A 19,765-nucleotide genomic window follows, 5' to 3' on the forward strand; every position below is an offset into this window, starting at 1 on the left:
TTACACTTTTCCACTGGATTCCCACGTCCTCATAACTTGTAAGGTTTTACTACTTTATACCTAATTCCAGCATATATTTATTGCTTCTGCTTATAAAATCTGCTTGGAAATGTATTTATATTTATCATTCTGATGGCAGAGAGCATTCCTTCTCTCCTGGCATCATTTCCACTATAACTGTGAGTATTCATACAAAAATATAGTGTTTTTACTTTATATCTCTGTAACCACTAGATACTGTATTTTATGTTAATAATAAGTGCATTCAAATGTGTATTTTCTCTTATTACCGTATACTGTTTATAATGCCATCCCAGCACGTTTTTATTTTATATGTTGCAGTGCTCTCATTATTTAGTACATCATGCATAAATGCTATATAGAGGGTTTATATTATACAGATAAAGCAAAATTCAGTTAGATTTCATTTCACTACATTACAACATATAAACCCTCTATAAGTATACGTGATGTGCTATATAGATATATTTAGTGAGAGAGAAAAATAGCAATTCACTGCAGAATGCAAAATAAAAATGACATACTGTATTTTCATATTAATATGAACAGAAATATACCCTCTAATTGCAATCTACTAACGTCTAGGGAGCAGTGCTGCTGTCACCTGCACAATCACTCTATAGAGCCCTTTGTGGCTGTTAAAGACTATATGGAAATAGTCTCTTGACCATGGTAATCCTCCAGGAAGACAAAGTTGTTGAACAATTATAATAACCATAACAGCACCCCTTCTCCTAGTACTTTATTACTGTAAACATGTAGTAGGTTCTGCAGGACAGTCATCAATATTTTCTGGCTACCCTATGAGCTAAAAGTTGGCAGCTTTCCCTGCTCATTGTCTTTTCTCCATTAAGTGATGTAAGCAATTAAAGTGCAGTAGGTTGGTACAACATTTAGTAAATAGTAGGGTTTGAGTTTTCCTAAATGTCAGTCTGCCATTGTTGTGAGACACAAGATGTCTGTCTGCCATTGTTGTGAGACACAAGATGTCAGTCTGCCATTGTTGTGAGACACAAGATGTCAGTCTGCCATTGTTGTGAGACACATGATGTCAGTCTGCCATTGTTGTGAGACACATGATGTCAGTCTGCCATTGTTGTGAGACACACGGTGTCAGTCTGCCATTGTTGTGAGACACACAATGTCAGTCTGCCATTGTTGTGAGACACACGGTGTCAGTCTGCCATTGTTCTGGTACACAAGGGGTCAGTCTGCCTTTGGTTCTGAGACACACAATGTCAGTTTGCTATTGTTGTGAGAGATGAGGCGTCAGTGTGCCATTGTTCTGAGAGATGAGGCGTCAGTGTGCCATTGTTCTGAGAGTTGAGGCGTCAGTTTGCTATTGTTGTTGAGAGACACCGTCAGTCTGCCATTGTCCTGAGACACAAGGGGGTATATTTACTAGAACAGGTTTTTCGAAGTGGAGATGTTGTGCATAGCAACCAATCTGCACCCATTATAGACATCCCCGTAGTGTTGAGACACAAGATGTCAGTCTGTCATTGTTCAGAGACACAAGTGGTTAGATTTAATTAGATGTGTTACTTCCGCCTGTAAGCAAGTGCAACTTTATTCCGCACTTCTGGTACCCATGGACTTGCACATATTTGTTTGTAGTCCCATGTTGCTGTGTATAAAAATGTACGAGTCTGAGGTAAGATTGGGCTGTAAGGGGGACAAATTGCTATGCCGGCTTTTCATCCCCTTTGCACTTAACTGGATCGAGTCTCTAGTGTCAGTCTGCCATTGTTCTCACCACCAAGGCGTCTGTCTGCCATTGTCCTAACACACAAGACGTCTGTATGCCATTGTTCTGACATACAAGGCGTCTGTCTGTCATTGTTCTGAGACACAGGACGTCAGTGTAAGCATTCTTTTATTCTGGGACCCAAAAATAGGTGATTCCCATCCGAATGTGTTTTATGTCTGACAATCAGAGGACACCAAACAGATTCTGTGGCCAGACCCTTAAATTATGCACCTCTGCACCATTACAAAAATAAAATCACAAAATTATAAATACATTTGCTTTACTTCTGTTCATCCATAGTTCTCATTTTAAAGTAACTAAAATGTAGTGAGACCTATATTAACTTATAACTCAACAAATATTGCCTCACTTACAATGGAATGACCTAAATATAATGGACTGTATTTACCATGTAGTTAGTTTGGACAACCCCTTCTCAAACTAACTTTTCCCATATATTCCCTTCAGTGCCACACCAAAGAGACATGTCTTTGTGCTTGTAAACAGTTTATATATACTGTAGGTCCATAAAGCTCTTTGTAGAGCTAAGGAACAGCACTGTACTGTATGCAGTTTGCTCTGCAGGGGAAACAAGCATAATTCAATACAACAGCCCTGCTGTGGCAAGTTAGTTCACCTTAAAATAGGATTATTCAAAGACCAGTATAAATATTATATGATTTTATTTACTTTTTGCCTTTCAAATTTATGTTTATTTTGATACTTTGGGCCTGATTCTGAGTCGCCTGCAGGTAGGAATGCAGCCGCATGCGGAATGCTTATGGATGGCAAATGGAATGGTAATGTGACTATATGTACTGCTTGATGCATACGAATAGCAGCTGCCCACTTTATTCCATGCGCAAAAGCGGCTGTCATCACTATCGTTGGCACTTACACCTACTCTATGGTCATGCTAGGTGCAAGGGATCGAGGGAACCATCTGAACTAATTGCCCTCTTAGAATATGCACCAATATGGTGTAATGTTGGCAAAATACCATTTCACGGATGGAGACAACTGCCTGCGATCTCTCAGAATGGCTGGAGATATGCAAAGATGTATATGTTGGCTGGGGTGCATGCACAGCTTGGAGATATGGCTGCATTCAGACCTATATGTGACTCAGAATCAGGCCCTTGGTCTTAACTACCTATTTATTTTTCCCCGCTAACTAATGGATAATATGGTGATTATTAGAGGCATGATCATATTGGATACATCCTATATATGTACAGACCAGAAACTTACAATGCAGGACAAGGAAAGTGATTGCATGGCTCTTCCTCAGAACTGGGCTTTGTACTCAAGTCACAGAAAGCATCTGACACCTCTTCATGTGTATTCCTATTCACACAGCGAAATATAGGGTACCGTGACCCTGGAACAAGAGAAAAAGGAAATGAAAATGTCAATTTGTAATTAAATACTTATTTAACTCCATCTAAGACTAATACTTTACTCCTTGTACCTTATAAAATAGGAAGATACTGTACAGTATATGTAACTTTGAATACACATGTACATCGTCCTCATCAGGACTTATATTTATACCAGAGCTGGTCTTGACTTTTTGATGCATTGCGCAAACTTTCATCCTGACCGCTGAACTGTCATTCAAAATTCCCATCCCTAACGTAAGTCTGAAAGGACTCTAATAGAGCAGTGTGTGGTCCAGCAGCTCAGGTTAGGATGTTACACTAGGGCTCATTTACTAGCCGTAGAACATGCGCTCCATATTGTATTTTTGTTACCTAAGGCATAAAAAGGTGTATGTCCACTATTTCAGTCTGGGCAGAGCCGCTGTGCAGATGTTCGGCATATCCAGTAGAGAGATTTTGAAGCAACACAGAAAAGCACAAGGTGGAGAAAATGAAAATGTCACTTCATGTACTGTCCACTATGCTTCCCACACAATTCTTATATTGTTCTGTATCCATTCATAACACATGTATAAAACTCAATTGTCTTAAATGTTGTGTTTTCTTCCATTTAATGTGTATCGAGTTTCTCTCTCTCTATCTATATATATATATTTTAGAAATGAGTGGTTACGCTCTACTTGGTTATGTTCGGATCTGAAAAATGGCATCTTATTGGCCATCCGGCTCTCACGTGTTTTGGATAGCCAGAAGGATGAATCGGAGCATATAGCATTAAATAGAGCAATGTTTCAGACAGCTATGAGCCCTTTATCAAGCTTGATAAAGGGAACATACTGTAGCAGCTCAAACATTGCCTTATTTAATGCTATATGCTTGAATAAACACTTTGGTGTTTGCACTTCTTATCTTGGAGTACCATTTTCTTTCAACTTATTGTATCCTGGCACCCTACTGCGTTTTCTCTTGGGTTTTAGAATTTTGATGTGTCCATTTCCAGTGTGTGTTGGGCTGGTGGGATTGGCCCACACAGGGGGGGGGGAGGGGTGTTCCCACATCTTAGGGCTGCCAGAGGATACAGCCCTGGTGGGGTTGTGGCAGTCAAGCAGGCCAGTGGGCCTGGACGCCAAGAAGGTCAGTGGTTGAAGAGGCCTGTGGTCAGACCTGCAGGAAGCAGGCAGGACTGAGACTTTACATGCAGTTGCGGCAGCCAAGATAAGCCCATAGTCCAATGTGCATACATGCAAGAAGCAGGGTGGACTGTGTGAAGTTTGCAGACAAGCAGCCCTGTTAGGGTTGAAGAAGCGAGTTAGTGCCCTGCATGGGGGCTAGGTTGGTTTTTATTTTCTATTGACAACAGTAACAGTTAAACCCTAATTAATTTGTTTAACCAGAACAAGCAGCATAGTGAACTTTTTTTTTTTTCTGTTATATATCGTTTATTAGATATACAGAAACAGAGTAATATGATATCTCAATAGATGCAAAATCTGAAAAGAAACGTTTAATCTTAAGAGGAAAAAATGGTGCATATACAGAAATATCAGAAGGCATCATGTGATAAAAAATTACATTGCAATAAAAAGTAAACAAAACAAGCAACAAAAGGCGACATAACAAAAGTTCTTCAACAACATAGAGATTGGGAAGGGTAGCATCCTAAATATCGATGGTAACTGTAAAATTAAACTTGATGGGAGATAAAGTAGGACAACAGGATATTGGGGAAAAGGGAGAAGGTGAGGAGGGGAAGGAGGGATTGGGGTATATAAACGAGCCAGGGACACACACACAAGGGAGTCAAGAGTGTAATTATGGGTTACGGTTCACATAAGACTGGGGAGGGTTATTGCTTGGGAGGAGTACCAGGGAGACCATATTGAGTGAAACTTGTCCACTGTATTATTCAAAAGACTTGTGGTGTACTTCATCTTAAATACAAACCAAACTCTGTTCAGGAGATGTGGAGGATCAGTTTGTTAGTGTTTTGGATGTTTGGTCAACTGGGGCACACAGCAGTAGGTTTGCAGGGTAGAGGTAGAGCTACAGCTGTCGATATAAGGGAGCGTACCATGTTCCAGAATGGAATAATTTTTGGGCAGGACCACCAGGTATGAAAAAATGTGCCAACTTGGCCACATTGCCTCCAACACAGGTCAGAAGTGATAGCATACATTCAATGAAGGCACTCTGGGACTAAGTACCATCTAGCAAAAACTTTATATGAGTTTTCTCGGATAGCCACACTAAGAGAACATTTCGAAATAGCGAGACGTATTGTTTCCCAAGTATCATCACCCAGTGGGTATCCCAAGTCTGCCTCCCACGCAAGTTCATGGGTAGTAAGTGAGGGGGACTTCAATGTCAAAATACAGTGGTAAAGAAAGGATATACTGTAGTAGCCCTGTCGGTAGATCGGTATATGCCAAACCTTTCTATAGGAGAAAGATTTTGAGGCGGGAGAGTAGATAGTGAGGAGGTGATGCAATGGCGAATTTATAAAAATTGGTAGTGCGAAGAGTTGGAGATGCCATATTTTTCCCAGATTTCACCAAAAGACTATTGGGCGAATTATCCTACAATATGATGGAAGCGAGTGATACCTGCCGCTAACCAGACAGATGCAGTGGGTGAGTGGCCTGGGGTGAAAAAATATATTTTTCCACAAGGGTATCTGAGGAGATAGGTAGAGCAAATTTCGTATTAAGATTGTCCCATAAGGAGAGTGTCAGAGCTACTACTGGGGTTGAGAGAGCGGCCCGAAATCTGTGTTTGCGTAGCAGCCAAGGCAGAAAGGAGATTGAGTCCACACCTACCATAGCACTTTCAAGATCAACCCAGCATCTAGTAAAATTAGGAAAGTGCCAAGCAACCATTTCACTTAAGCGAGTAGCATTATAGTACCATAGGAGCATTGGTAACCCCAGGCCTCCTTCAGATGATCGTCTAGCTAAAATATCTCGGAATATGCAGGACTTTTTACAGTTCCAGATCAATTTATAATACACGAATTGTAGTAGGTTAAGAACTCTAATTGATACCGCAACCGGGAGCGTCTGAAACAAGTACAGCAATTTAGATACAACTTTCATCTTAATAGCATTTATATGCCCAACCCACGAAAAAAATAAGCCTTCCATTGTATAAGATGGTGTTCAAGTGACTTGAAATAGTGAACCTTATTTTGAACACAGTCTGGTTTTATGTGCTCCACCTTGTTGGATTGTTGAAGAAAACATGTACTCTGTTGGGTTCCCTAAGGGACTGGAGTTGGGAAACATTACATTAGGCTATACAAATGTTTACCCCTTGAAGATGTCAACATCTTGTGCTAATTCATGTGCTTCCCTTTAAAATGTATTTATTAATGCGCCCTCAGGACCCCACACAGGTCACATTTCCCAGGTCCTCCAGCAGGTGCACAGGTGTAGTCATTACTCACTGACACATTTTAAAAGATCCTCAGGTGGAGCTAATTATTTCTCTTGTGATTCTGTGAGAAGACCTGGAAAACATGCACTGAGTACCGAGTTTGAGAACCTGTGTATTAATGCAAAAGGGTTTCAGGGAGACTTAAGAATATGAAGAGGTGCTTTGTGCAAATGTGTAAAAGTCAAATCAAAGTCCACTTTAAAACTACTTTTCTTAAAATACAATAGTTCTGTATTTGCGGTACAATACAATTTGGTTTAGTCTCATTTATAACTTAAACCAATCATGTGAATGAGAGGACATAGGGACCGTCTTTACGAGTGTTTTGTTTGTCTTTTTTTTTCTTTTCCTTAGAACACTGCTGTTTTCCATAGGATCGACAGTCAGTACTGCATGACAACTGTGACTATGTCGATCCCAGAATGCGAGCGCCAGAATGTCAACAATGTTAACATGCTTTAAAAATGCTGCATTACCAGCATCTTTACAGTTGTACTGGCGATTCGGTTATCATGCTGAGATCGATATCATCACTATCGACATCTTGACTATTGATTCTGCATTGTCTGATGTAGGGTGGACAGCAGCTTCCCTGATGCTATATGTACAATATAGAATAATATTCTACAGTTACAAATATACCCTATGATGATTTAATAAAATATTGTAAACATCAAACATGTTCTCATTAGACTTTAGTGAGGCTACAGTAGGTTACCCGAATGTGACCGTTAACATCAACGAGTTATAGTGGGGATATTACCGGTTGACAAGACCCGATGACTCTCATCACTTATTACAAACGATGAGAAATGAGCGGTGTCCCAGCTAATAATAATGTGACCTGCTCCAATAATATTTGAAAGCGCGCAGTGATATCAGTGAACTATTGCAGAGGACACTATCAAACACAGTGGATGTTACGTTTTGCAACACTGTTTATACATACTGTATTGTGAATCTTATGAAAACAATGTAACTAATTTACAATACTATTGAAATTACTGTATTATAAGAAATAGGAAAAATCTCATTAGGGTTGCACATAATGGCTGGCAATAAATATTAGATTATATCAACACCAGGGAATTTATATTACAGAGACGCTGAATAAGCGTGGACTACCAACAGATTTTGGGAATATTAAGAAACCACATTAATAGTGGTGCAGCAGCCAAGTGGAACCTTAGTTATGGGACACATTAACCCTGTGTGAAATCATTAGGAGTTAGCATACAGTATATTAACAGTGATAAGCAACAGCTGAACAATTGTTTTTTTAAATGCACTCTTTATTTGTTTGCACATTCTGGCCCTGATTCAGAGCCGGACGCTCTGACAGAGCGCTCGCTCTGAATCAGGGCCGTCCCTCATTCATTTTGGAGCGGCCTCCTGGCCGCTCGCATAGCTGTGGGTGACCACCCACAGCTTTAGCAAGTGGCCAAAATGATGGTCGCGATGGTCAAGACCATCGCGACCATCGGGCTTGCGACGAGACCCTTGCGTTAGGGTCTCGCTGCCACAAGCCGTGGAGTGCTTTTGGCTCTGTCAGAGCCAAAAGCACTCCCACTGACATCACTTGTGATGTCACAAGGCGTTCCCATGGGAACGCCTCCGTCTGGGCAGCCACGCCCCCGGCACGCCCACCAAAGGGGGCGTGCTGTCAATCACCATCGACAGCACGCCCCCTTTGGTGCGAGACCCATAACGACGGCTTGGCCGTCTTTTTTCGGGTCTCGCACATGCACACAACGGAGCCGCCTCCATCGTGCGCATGCGCACTTGGGCAACATCGACCCGCTTGCGAGTGCTCAGCGCTCGCGAGCGGGTCTGAATCAGGCCTTCTATTCTTTCTTGGTTTTTTTTTCGCTTGGTTCTCATTTGTTACATAGTGAATATGAAACATGGAAAAATTTTATTCAACATTACAATAAAAAAGTTCAGTTTTAATATAATATTTGATAGGTTATGCGTGTGCACTGAAATAAAGACTTCTTTCTCCCTCTTTCCCCATTCCTTGTCAAGTGATACACAGTAGTAATGCCCCTTATACAATGCCCACAGCAGTAGTGCCCCTTACACATAATGCCCCTTGCCATCTGACTGGCTGCTCCTCAGAACTAGGGGACAGACATCATGATGTCTTGACGTCTCTCCCATAGTGCCCACTGCGGGTTACCGGAAGCTGGAGCTCAGGAGTGAACCGCTGTTGGGAAGAAGCCGAGCGCCCGCTGGTAATAAAATCTCAGCTTTCGCCCGCCAAATTAAGCCTTCCTGCGTGCCACACTGACTGGCCATGTAAGGTGGGCTGGAGGAGGCAGAACTGGTTCTGTCTCCAAATAGAACAGACGGGATGCAGTTCCGCCCTGTTCTGACTCACTTTAGCCCCTGAGATGACTGCTATATCTTTCAGATATATCGACCATCTGCTGTGCTACGGAGCCGATCTGATATGCCTGTGAAAGACATCGTTCACAGACATATTTGGTGTACACGCTTGCGGCTGTACTATAGATATATCAGCCAATACCAATATATCAATCGGTGTGTATCCAGCTTTAGGCATTTACAGTACATTGCTGTGTAGCCAACTCCCCTTTAAATTACGGAATGTAGTCAATATTCTGGGTTAGGGTTAGGCTGTGGGGAGGGGGGGTAGGGTTAGGCACCACCAGGGGGAAGGTTAGGGTTAGGAACCCCCTGGGAGGTTAGGCATCACTAAGGGAGGGTTCTGGGAGAAAGGGGGTAGGGATAGTATACTTACTGCTGCTGTCAGATTCTGCATGTTCGAGCTGGTCAGCCGCCAGTATTTCATACCCAACCCTTATACATATATATGTAGTTAGGTTTCATCATATTTATACTCTCTACAGTATGTACATATTCTCTGTTTCTTTACAATATCTACAGTATTTAATCAACCTTTAAAGGGTAATGTAGGTGTGGTATATACAATAACATCTAGGGTTTTAGATGTTAATATAGGTACTTCCTAGAAGAGGAGGGTCTTTCAACTTAAAATATAAACAAATGGTAATTAGTTATTAGATGTATAGACATGTGCACAGGTAGGAGTACTTATGTCCATATAGTACAGCTGAAGCTATTCGGAACACAGATATGGACAAGCGTCTGCTTAATGACACTTACAAGGCAGACCCATAAAGAACAGGTGTAGACGTGCAGGTATATATTAATTAAAACCCCAGTACACAAATAATATACAATGTTGCTACTGTATACCTATTTAACCAGCCTATAAACCAATATTTCTGGGTGTGATCTTGAAATAAACTGCTTGGTAATTTGAACTGCTTTTCAGTGACTTTTGTTTTATCCTCCGTATGTGTATTCAAACATACAGTAGGAGTAATAACTCACAGAAATCACCCTTTTATATAGTATTTGCTTCCATTCAACCACCTCACCTTTCCCACAGGAAACTGAACACTCAGTTGAGCCCACTTGCTTCCAGTTGTAGTCACTGTTCCTCCGAGGTGGCTGTACTGCAGGAACTTGGTTGTCAGGTTGTCTGGCTGGTAGCGATCCCACTGGCTGTCCTACGTGTATGTTGGTATCACTTAATGAGTCTTTGTTTTCTGAAGGGCTTGAGATATCCGTTATGTCTAACTGGCCATTGAAAGGATCACCTAAAAAAACAAAAAGAACATCATCAGCATTACAATGCTGAAGTGATAGCTCTCTAGCAGTTGAACTGTTTGCATCCCTATTGCTCAATAAAGAGAACTGCCGCAACATTTAGGAAGCTATGGTTTTATTCCAAGTATTTCTATACAATAAGGCCAAGGAAAAAGGACAAAGGAATAGTAATTTATGTGTCTGTGAATCTAATCACTATTATGCTTATTTGTAACATAAACACTTTGTAACAAGAATGACTTTTAGTAGTCAACATCACCTGGTCTCCTGTGAGGAGGTAATTGTGGACTGATAGTGTTTGCAGATGGAACAACATACTCATAATGAATTCCCGGGTTTGGTTGCTGGTGTATCATCTAAAATAGAATACAAACCAGGTATTAATACAACATACATCAGCTGTGTGAATGATACACTATTTCAATTCTATTTATTACACTACAGTATTTGCATTTTATTATTACATTACATCACAAACCTCAGATCAAACCAATATATAATCCTAATCTTAGCCTGGTTATGACATGAATGACCACTAGGTGGCACAATGCAGATAATACAGTGAAGGATGTTTGCAGTCAGACAAAAAAAAAAGACAACTAATATTTCTTACTACTAAAAATGAGTATTGTTCTCCATGCTGACAATATTGATGTTAGTAGTATACCTTAAATGTCACAGTAGTTTTGTAGCTTTGATAAAAGGAAAGTGTAAGGAAAAACAGTTCCAGTTAGTGACCAGGAGTAAAGACAATCTGAAGATAACACAAGAAACAAATCACTGCATGCATTACAGTTATTATATGCCCAATAAATGTTAACATACACATCAAGCTAAAGCATATGCTTGGAGTCCTAAGTGTAACGCATCTGAAATAAATCATCATGGCTGAGGTCTAAAGACCATCTCAAATTGATTGCATTAAAAAAAAGTCAAAACAAGACAAAATTCACAGAGTCCATAATGGGCAGATGCCAGTTTAATGTGTACAGTCAGATTCTTTTGATCTTGGGCAATGACAGTTATAACTCTGTGGGGAAAATAATAAGCTTTGTGTAACAGACACTCGTTCAGTATTAAATATACATATTATTTCTAATACTTTAGGTAAAAGGAGGAGTTTTTGTTTCAATTTTTTATGTTTGAACACCAGCTTCCACTTAGCCTTGATCAGTGGGAGCTGCCACAATGACCAAGCTGGAATAAATATACACACTGCTGTCAACTTAATTTAGATGATGCTGACTTGCTGAGAAGTAAAACAATGTAGAGAGCTGCGTGTTTGTCACGGGCAGGTCTACCAGTTGTCATAAAAGAAATAAGGGACATGCAAGGTGATGCTGCTGAAATATCCCCACCCGTCCACTCTGCCTCTTCAGTGGAGTGACCTAGAGACTTCCTTCAATATGTTAGTGAAAGGTGCATAATGAATATGGTAATTACTACGATTTTCATACGTGTTTTTCTTCTGCTGGTGAATTTTAACGTTCTTCTAGCTATATATGATAAATGTCAACACTTATATCATAGGGCCATGGCAGGCTAAAAGTATAATGTGTTATATTGTTTTTCTTTTCCTATTTCTTTGCCTGAGGTTTTGGGTATTGATGCTAATTATATCAGAGGTTTCAATGCGTTGCCTGGGGGCTTCAGTTATAGATTACCTCCGTTTGGAGGGTAATTAAATATGTTGTTATTTTGTCATTAATTTTTTTAATGTTTTTCTTTCTCTTTCCCCCCCCCCCCTTCCCTTCTCTTTCCACTTACTAATCCACCCCTTTCCCCCCGACTTGATGAGGATAATGTACTTAATATGCAACACAAGTCTTTTAAGAACACTCTAGAGTTTATTACTGCCAATCTTGTATATGGGATAACCTTTAGTAGTGCTGCTAGTGTGAGACCTGATTTATCTCCTACACAATGGGCTCCCTGAACATTGGCTCGTGGAATCTGGGTGGTTTGCATTCTCCTATTAAAAGGAAAAGAGTGTTTACTTATATTCGCAAACTACGCATTGACCTGATGATGTTTCAAGAAACCCATCTCTTAGATCCTGAAATAAATAAATTGAACATGTTCCAATATAAAGTTATGGCCTATGCCTCTTTCACCTCCAAAGCGAGAGGTGTGGTAGTATTAATACATAAAAAGCACTCCTATGTGATACATTCCTCTGTCCTGGACCCAGAGGGTCGTTTTGTAATAATTGATGTGACTATAAATGGTACTGGATACAAAATATGCAATGTTTATGCCCCAAATGTATATAACAGATCTTTCTTCCAAAAAATTCTTAATGAACTAAACTCACCTACTGGGACTAGGCTTATAGTGGGAGGAGATTTTAACATCATATCGTCATCAATTTTAGACAGACAGACAATTAGGACCCGTCCAATTAAACCACCTAAACTTGGTATTTCAGCTTTTGAACAACAATTAGATCTTATAGATATATGGAGAACGCTACATCCATTAGAAAAAGAATACACATATCTATCGGCTGCTCACGGCTCTCTTTCTAGAATTGTCTATTTGTTAATCTCGACTAACCTTTTTCCTAAGGTACAAGAGGCGCATATTGAAACGGTCTGCATCTCTGATCACGCACTGATTCGGGTCACTATTAATGAAGAAGTTGACAAAGGTCCTTATAGACAAAGGAGATTCCCCACACACCTGGTCAACTCAATAGAATTTAGATCCATGCTAGAGTCTGCCTGGCAAAAATATAAAAATGGTAATGAGGAACACAGGCTCACGAACCCTACCCTATTCTGGCAAGCGTCCAAAACAGTAATAAGAGGCGAAATAATATCATATGTTAAACAACATACGAAGATTTACTATAAAAATTACCATAAGGCTCAACAAGAGCTAACTGAGGCTTTCCAAACATATACATTTTCTCTTTCTCCCATACAAAAAAGAATTTACCTAGATAAAAAATGTACTTTTGATTCCATTGTGTCAAACTACCATGATAGATCACAATATGTCTCAGATTTTAAATTCCACAAATTCGGCAACAAAACAGGACGTCTACTTTCCAATTTATTACGTGGCCCTCGTACAACAAATATCAGTCAATCCCTAATAGATCCAAAAGGTAATCGAATACACACCGGTGCACAAATATCCGAAACTTTTAGGACGTTTTATTCAGATCTTTATGCAAACAGTCAAATAGACTACACACAAAGAGATAGATTCTGGGAGCAATTACACTTACCCAAGATCAGTCAAGAAATCGCAGAAAATCTGTGTACCCCTATTACGATATCGGAACTTTCTAGAGCTATACGCTCTCTCAAACCCAATAAAGCTCGAGGACCTGATGGCCTTACCGGAGAATATTTGAAAATTCTCTTCCCCCAATGTGGAGACACTCTATTAGAAATGTATAATGATATACTTCAAAAGAAGTCTTTACCACTTTATTTTAACAGCGCTATTCTTAAATTGCTCCCAAAACCAGGAAGAGATCCTGAACAACCAGGGTCTTACAGACCTATCTCTTTACTAAATTCGGATTATAAACTTTTTACAAAGATTTTGGTAGAGCGTCTTAAGTTATGCGTGCCAGCGGTAATACATACAGACCAAACAGGTTTTATCATGGGTAGACACTCAGTAACCAATATTCGGAGAGTTATTTCGATTATGCAGGGATTAGAACTCAAGGAGAGCCAGGGGATGCCTTTGCTTCTCTCTCTGGATGCCAAAAAGGCGTTCGATTTAAAAACATCTTTTTGAATCTCTAAGACGTTTTGGCTTTCCTGAAAATTTTTTATAAATTTCATTTCTGCTATTTATACTAGTCCAACAACCCAGATAGCCTGCAACGGTTATCTGTCTCGTCCTACTGCGATAGGCAGGGGGACGAGACAGGGATGTCCGTTGTCCCCCTTGCTGTTCGCATTAGCACTGGAGCATCTGGTGGTCACTCTGAGGAAAGATGAGCGGTTCTCTGGTATCAAGATAGGAACAGTAGAATCCAAGTTGGCTCTATTTGCGGATGACATGATGCTATTTTTCTCCCATCCAGAGACTTCTATACCCTCAATTTTAGAAAATATTGAACGCTTTGGATCCTTCTCAGGATATAGAGTAAATTTTCACAAATCTGAGTTATTATATTTAGGAACAAATCCCCCTTCTATCTTTCCCACTGTTTGTTCCCAATTTTTAAGATCGCAGAACACTTTAAAATATTTAGGAATTTACATCCCAGAAATAACTACTAATTTAATTTTTCCCCAATGCTCTCAAAAATCAATAAGCAATTGGAGGATTGGCGTGATCTTCCTTTGTCACTGATGGGACAAGTGGCGGTCTTGAAGAGTATAATCTTTCCGAAGATTGCTTATTTGATTCAAATGCTTCCTATTGCCATTACCCAAAGTGATATTAACATTTACTCAAAAGCAGCCTCCAAATTTTTGTGGTGCGGCGAGAAAACCAGAATAGCTCTAGCTAAGCTTCAGGGCGACAGGGGGAGGGGTGGTTTGGGTATTCCGGATCTGAAGGACCTCTCAGCAGCTGTATTTTATAGATATGTGTTAGAGTGGTGTCTTGAACGTAATGTCTATACGGATCTGTCTAACTACTTTCTCCTTTTGCTCCAAGTGCCCTTTTACACACACCTAAACCCAAACTCCCCAATTTAATTTTAAATAATATAATTTTTCGTGACACCTACAAGGCGTGGTGGACCATCAACCGGAGACTCAACCGAATCACCTGCTCTACGAAATACAACAATCTTTGAGGTAACCTTATGTTTAGCCCCAGCTTAGATAACTCCCACTTCCTCGTCTGGAAGGCTAAGGGTCTTGCGAAAATCAAAGGGGGCACCTTTCTTACGTTTCAAATTCTTAAAGAAAAATTTAATCTCCCTAATTCGCAATTTTTTATGTATCTCCAAGTCAGACATTTTATTCAACATATACCTCCTGCTTTGACAGACCCAGGTGCAAAAGATGCATTAGACTCCATATTTACGTTCACAATGCAAAATAATTACAAAACCAAATTTTTGACAACTGAATTAATTTCATGTAAAGCAATCTCCCTATGGCATAAATGCACAGTGAGATGGGCAGTAGATATCCCCACAGTAAATTCTCCTGAAACTCTTTTAAGATATTATGAGACCACCTTGAGAATCTTACATTCGGCTCGCCTACAGGAAGTCCATGTGAAGATTTTACACAGGGCATATATTTCACTGAGTAGTAGAGCTCATATGGCATTAGATGAGACAGGACAGTGTGTGAAGTGCAAAGCCTCTAAAGCCACCTTCTGGCACAATATATGGGAATGTTGGCGCATCCGTAAATTGTGGGATAAACTTATGTGCTTTATAAATGATTTGCTATCACTACGTCTACTAAAAGACCCCTTAGCTTTAATTTTCGCGAATTTTAGTAAATGGGATGTGTCCCCACACAATAAGAAAACAGTAATTCCGTTCCTTACGACAATAGTGACGATCGCTAAGAAAGCGATTCTCATAAATTGGATGGTAAAGACCCCTCCTTTTCTAGGTGATGTTAAACGTATGTTACTTCAAGTACTCTATTTTGACCCGGCGCGACACTCTCCCAGATATAGAGAAGGGCGTAGAACGTTTCCAGAGAAAATGGGGATTTTATATATCACATTTGGATAACACCACTCAATCCCATATTAACAACATTTTTGAAACCACATCACGGTACTTGCACCAAAAGCTGGTTTAGTTCATATACTATGTCTGTTTCCCTTGAGAGATTTGGAAGAATTTTGTTCACGTTTTCTGTATTATTAAAAGGTCTCTACTATAGAAGACTCAGACCTAGAGATACCTAGAAATATGGGTACTTATCCCCCCCCCCTCTATTCTATTCCCTTTCTTACTTCCTCTTCATTATGCATATTGTCTGTTTATATTTATTTTAGTTTCTATACTATTGTATTATTTAGTTAAAGATATATAATGTCTTTATTCAATAGAATACCAGAATCTGGAACCTTGAAGTTCTCAATCATTACAGTTTTTATGTGATTTTTGAGATTGGAATTTCTTTTACAGCTCCTTATTTCTGCATTGTTTAAACTCATTTGTAATCAGTCTGAGATACTTGGTAATAACTGTTTACATTCTGGTTGACTTTTATGTCTTTACTCAGTATGTTTGTATTTACTCAGTCATATTTAATGACTCCTCTCTGTTATACTTACACGAGTATTTTGTTACCTTTTTTTGTATTTTTCTGTCTGAAAAACTAAAATAAAAAGATATTTGAAAAAAAAAAAGAAATAAGGGACATGCAATGTTTTTTTTCAAAATCACTTGCTAAAAGTTAACAATTCTTTTTGCTGCAAACTTTTTACAATTTAACTGGCCTATGTACTAAGCCTTGGAGTGAGATAAAATGTACGGAGATAAAGTACCAACCAACAGCTTCTGTCATTTTACAGACTGTTTGAAAAATGACAGGAGCTGATTGGTTGGTACTTTATCTCCGTCCATTTTATCTCTCTCCATAGCTTAGTACATAGACCCCAAAATCAGAGAAATTTTACATACTGGATACACGGCTTGCCTTGGTAAAGTAAAAGTGTAAATATAGACTATATTTAATGGTTAACAACTGTCCTTAATTTTCATAAACAGTGGCATTCAAAAAAATAATAAAAAAAGCTTAAGTTTTTGTTGTTGAAAACATTCTTCCTGGCAATGTCTTCATGTGACTGGTACTTCTGTTTTTTTGTTGTCTTTATCTCTCATTTGATCTTATAATGCATAATTGTATACATTAAGATTAATTGAACAGACATTCAAGCTGCAAAGTGATTGTGTTTCATTACTAGGAACAAAATATTAGAATACTGTTAATAATGAAATATTGAATGGTAATAATTATTCAAAAAATGATGTAACCCAATTGCAGACACTGATTAATTCATCAATCGTATCCTGACAGTTTAGTAAGAGGAGAAAGAATTTACACACAGAAATTCTGAGCCTGGGTCTACTAAAAATGCAAATAATAGCAATAATATATAAATTGTTAACAATCATATTGATAAAGGACATTGTAGAACATAAAATGAAGTCTCTATCACATTAGTATGGTATTGAATATAAGCTATTTTGTACTGCATAGAATTAAATGATCAAAGTGCTTTACATTTGGGCCTTGCTTTAGCACAATTAAATATTTATGAGTTATTGTACTCTCTAGGTTAATTACACAGCTATGCAGAGAGACTGAATAAACTGTTCATGGCACAGATTTGTTTATAATTCATCTCCCGCTTGGCAAATGTGAGTATTTTAATGGCGTATAAAATTATCTGATTGCAAAATCTAGAAGACTTTATGCATTTTCTTTATTAAATGACCAACAATGAACATTTCTTGGACTGTTATAGTGTTTATAGTGACTGCAACGGCAGTTTTAGAATATGGATCACCACTGCCAAGTTTAAAATATTAATAATGAAAAATCCTTTGTTAAATTCTAATTATTTTGGAAGCGTTGTAACCATTCAGCATGAGTTCCTTAGTTCCTTTACACAGTGGTGTCAAGTAGCATTGATTAATCTGTTGATAAACTAAAAAGGTAGAATTATTTTCTTTCCAGAAATCAGATCTGACTGAGAAAGGAAGAGGGATGAAACAAGCTGGAGAATTTGTTGATTAATTGTTACATTTACTTGGAACACATGCACAATAATTGTAAGGAAAATGTGTAAGGAAACTAATCAGCCTATCCTCAGCTAAGCATTATGTCCAATTTCTAGCACTTTAATGTGTCACCCGATTTCTCATGAAGTCCTTAATTTGTATAAATCTTTTTAAAATAGTGTTCAGCCAAATGACATCCGCAATAAATAATCTTATCAAACATGTCTGGTAAATCTTTGAAACAGTTATTGGACACGTAAAAATGATAACACCTGGATAAATGCGAGATACCAAGTATATTGGAAGCTAGGGCGTTCACACAGTTGTGGATCATGTGTTCTACGTGTATAAAATCCCCAGGAACGTCAAAGCTGGGCCACCCTAACCTACTATTATGACTAGCATAGCTGCAAAGTGAGAGGGGTTACTGCTGGGGCACATTTGGCAAAAGATCAGTGACCAAGACAACTAAACTTACTAATGACTACAACCAAAAGTGTCTAAGCTGATGTCACTAAGGAACTCCAAGGTAAAATCAGAATCTGCAAGGGCAATGGTGGATAAAAGCACAGAAACATGATACCTGGGCATTAATTTGAAGTGCAATGCAAAATAGGAGTGCAACAAATGATTTGTTCACTAGATTTCAACTTGATGGGTATCATAGTTAGCTTGCAGAGAGTGTACGCTGCTCATGTAACTTGACAATGCACGTTTCCAAGTTCATTGGCGCAGAGGGCACAAAAACTGGACTACCGGGCAGTGGGGGAAGGTGATCAAGTCAGAAAACTCATCCTTCACCATGTTCTTGGCAAACAGACAAATGCATGTGTGGTGCAAACCTAACTTTCCAGCCCTGGGTGCTTGTTTGCAACAGTGAGTTCTGAAATGCCAAGGCACCTTTTCCTATCAAGGTTTGGGTGCAGTCATTCTCCCATTTTGAGCATTACACTGACATTAAACAGACATTATGGCCATCTCAGTCACCAGATCTGGGCCCAATGGAGTTTATGGGATATTTTGTAGGAAGGCGTGGAAAAAATGTTTTCTACCACCATCAGCCAAGCATCAGTTGCGTGACTTTCTTGTGGAAGACTGGTTCAGCAGGTCAGCCATCTGCATTTGCTGACAGGCAGATAATATATGGATACAGTGCCTGATTCAGCTTTGGGAATAGAGTACGATATAGCAAGTAACTGTGAACCTGGACAAACCATGTTGCAATGAAAGGGGTGCAAATATATACTTTTTTGCATGTAGGGTAAATACTGGCTGCTTTTGCATGTTGCCCATAAATACTGTACAGCTTTATTTTTACACTGCAATTTAGATTATAGTTTGGACAGGCTCCTCTCACATCTAAATCTCAGTGCAGCATGGTTTTACCAAGACGCACAGTTACTTGCTATATCTTACGCTATTCCCAAAGCTGAATCAGGCCCACAGTTTCCTGGGCTCAGCAAAAAAAGTTCTATCATAGCAGACGTTTATGTACAACCATGGGTGGGAAAAAGTTAAATCAGTTTTGTGCTGGAGAATGTCATTATTATGTCTATCAATGTGCATGACACCATCCTATATAAAATGGAAATATAAAAATGATTTAATTATAGGAATGCTCTGGTCTAAATGTCAGATTAAATGAGACCAAATCCCACTGTACCTTTCTGTCATCACTACAGTTCTTTCTGACAGAATATGTATTTTATGCAGTTCACCTTTGCTGGCTCTCAAAAAAGTGTTTTTTGAGATCCAAATTCCACATATTTGCTGTATGTCACACTTTTGGCAACAATTAGTCCTCAGTGTTGTGCTGGGCTGTATGGGCTATGTATTTAA

General features: G+C 39.1%; 1 protein-coding gene across 1 annotated transcript in view; it reads right to left on the bottom strand.

Moving 5' to 3' along the window:
* Positions 1-19,765, bottom strand: part of THSD4 (thrombospondin type 1 domain containing 4) — an 898,709-nt gene that overhangs the window by 49,260 nt on the left and 829,684 nt on the right. The window contains exons 10-12 of the mRNA XM_088445395.1: positions 10,505-10,601; positions 10,014-10,235; positions 3,023-3,152 (exon numbers count right to left, since the gene is read on the bottom strand). Of these exons, the coding sequence (XP_088301521.1) occupies positions 3,023-3,152; positions 10,014-10,235; positions 10,505-10,601 (449 nt within the window). The remainder of the gene's footprint in view (positions 1-3,022; positions 3,153-10,013; positions 10,236-10,504; positions 10,602-19,765) is intronic.

Source organism: Taudactylus pleione, unplaced genomic scaffold, assembly GCF_031769625.1.
Source record: "Taudactylus pleione unplaced genomic scaffold, aTauple2 ptg000019l, whole genome shotgun sequence".
NCBI lineage: Eukaryota > Metazoa > Chordata > Amphibia > Anura > Myobatrachidae > Taudactylus > Taudactylus pleione.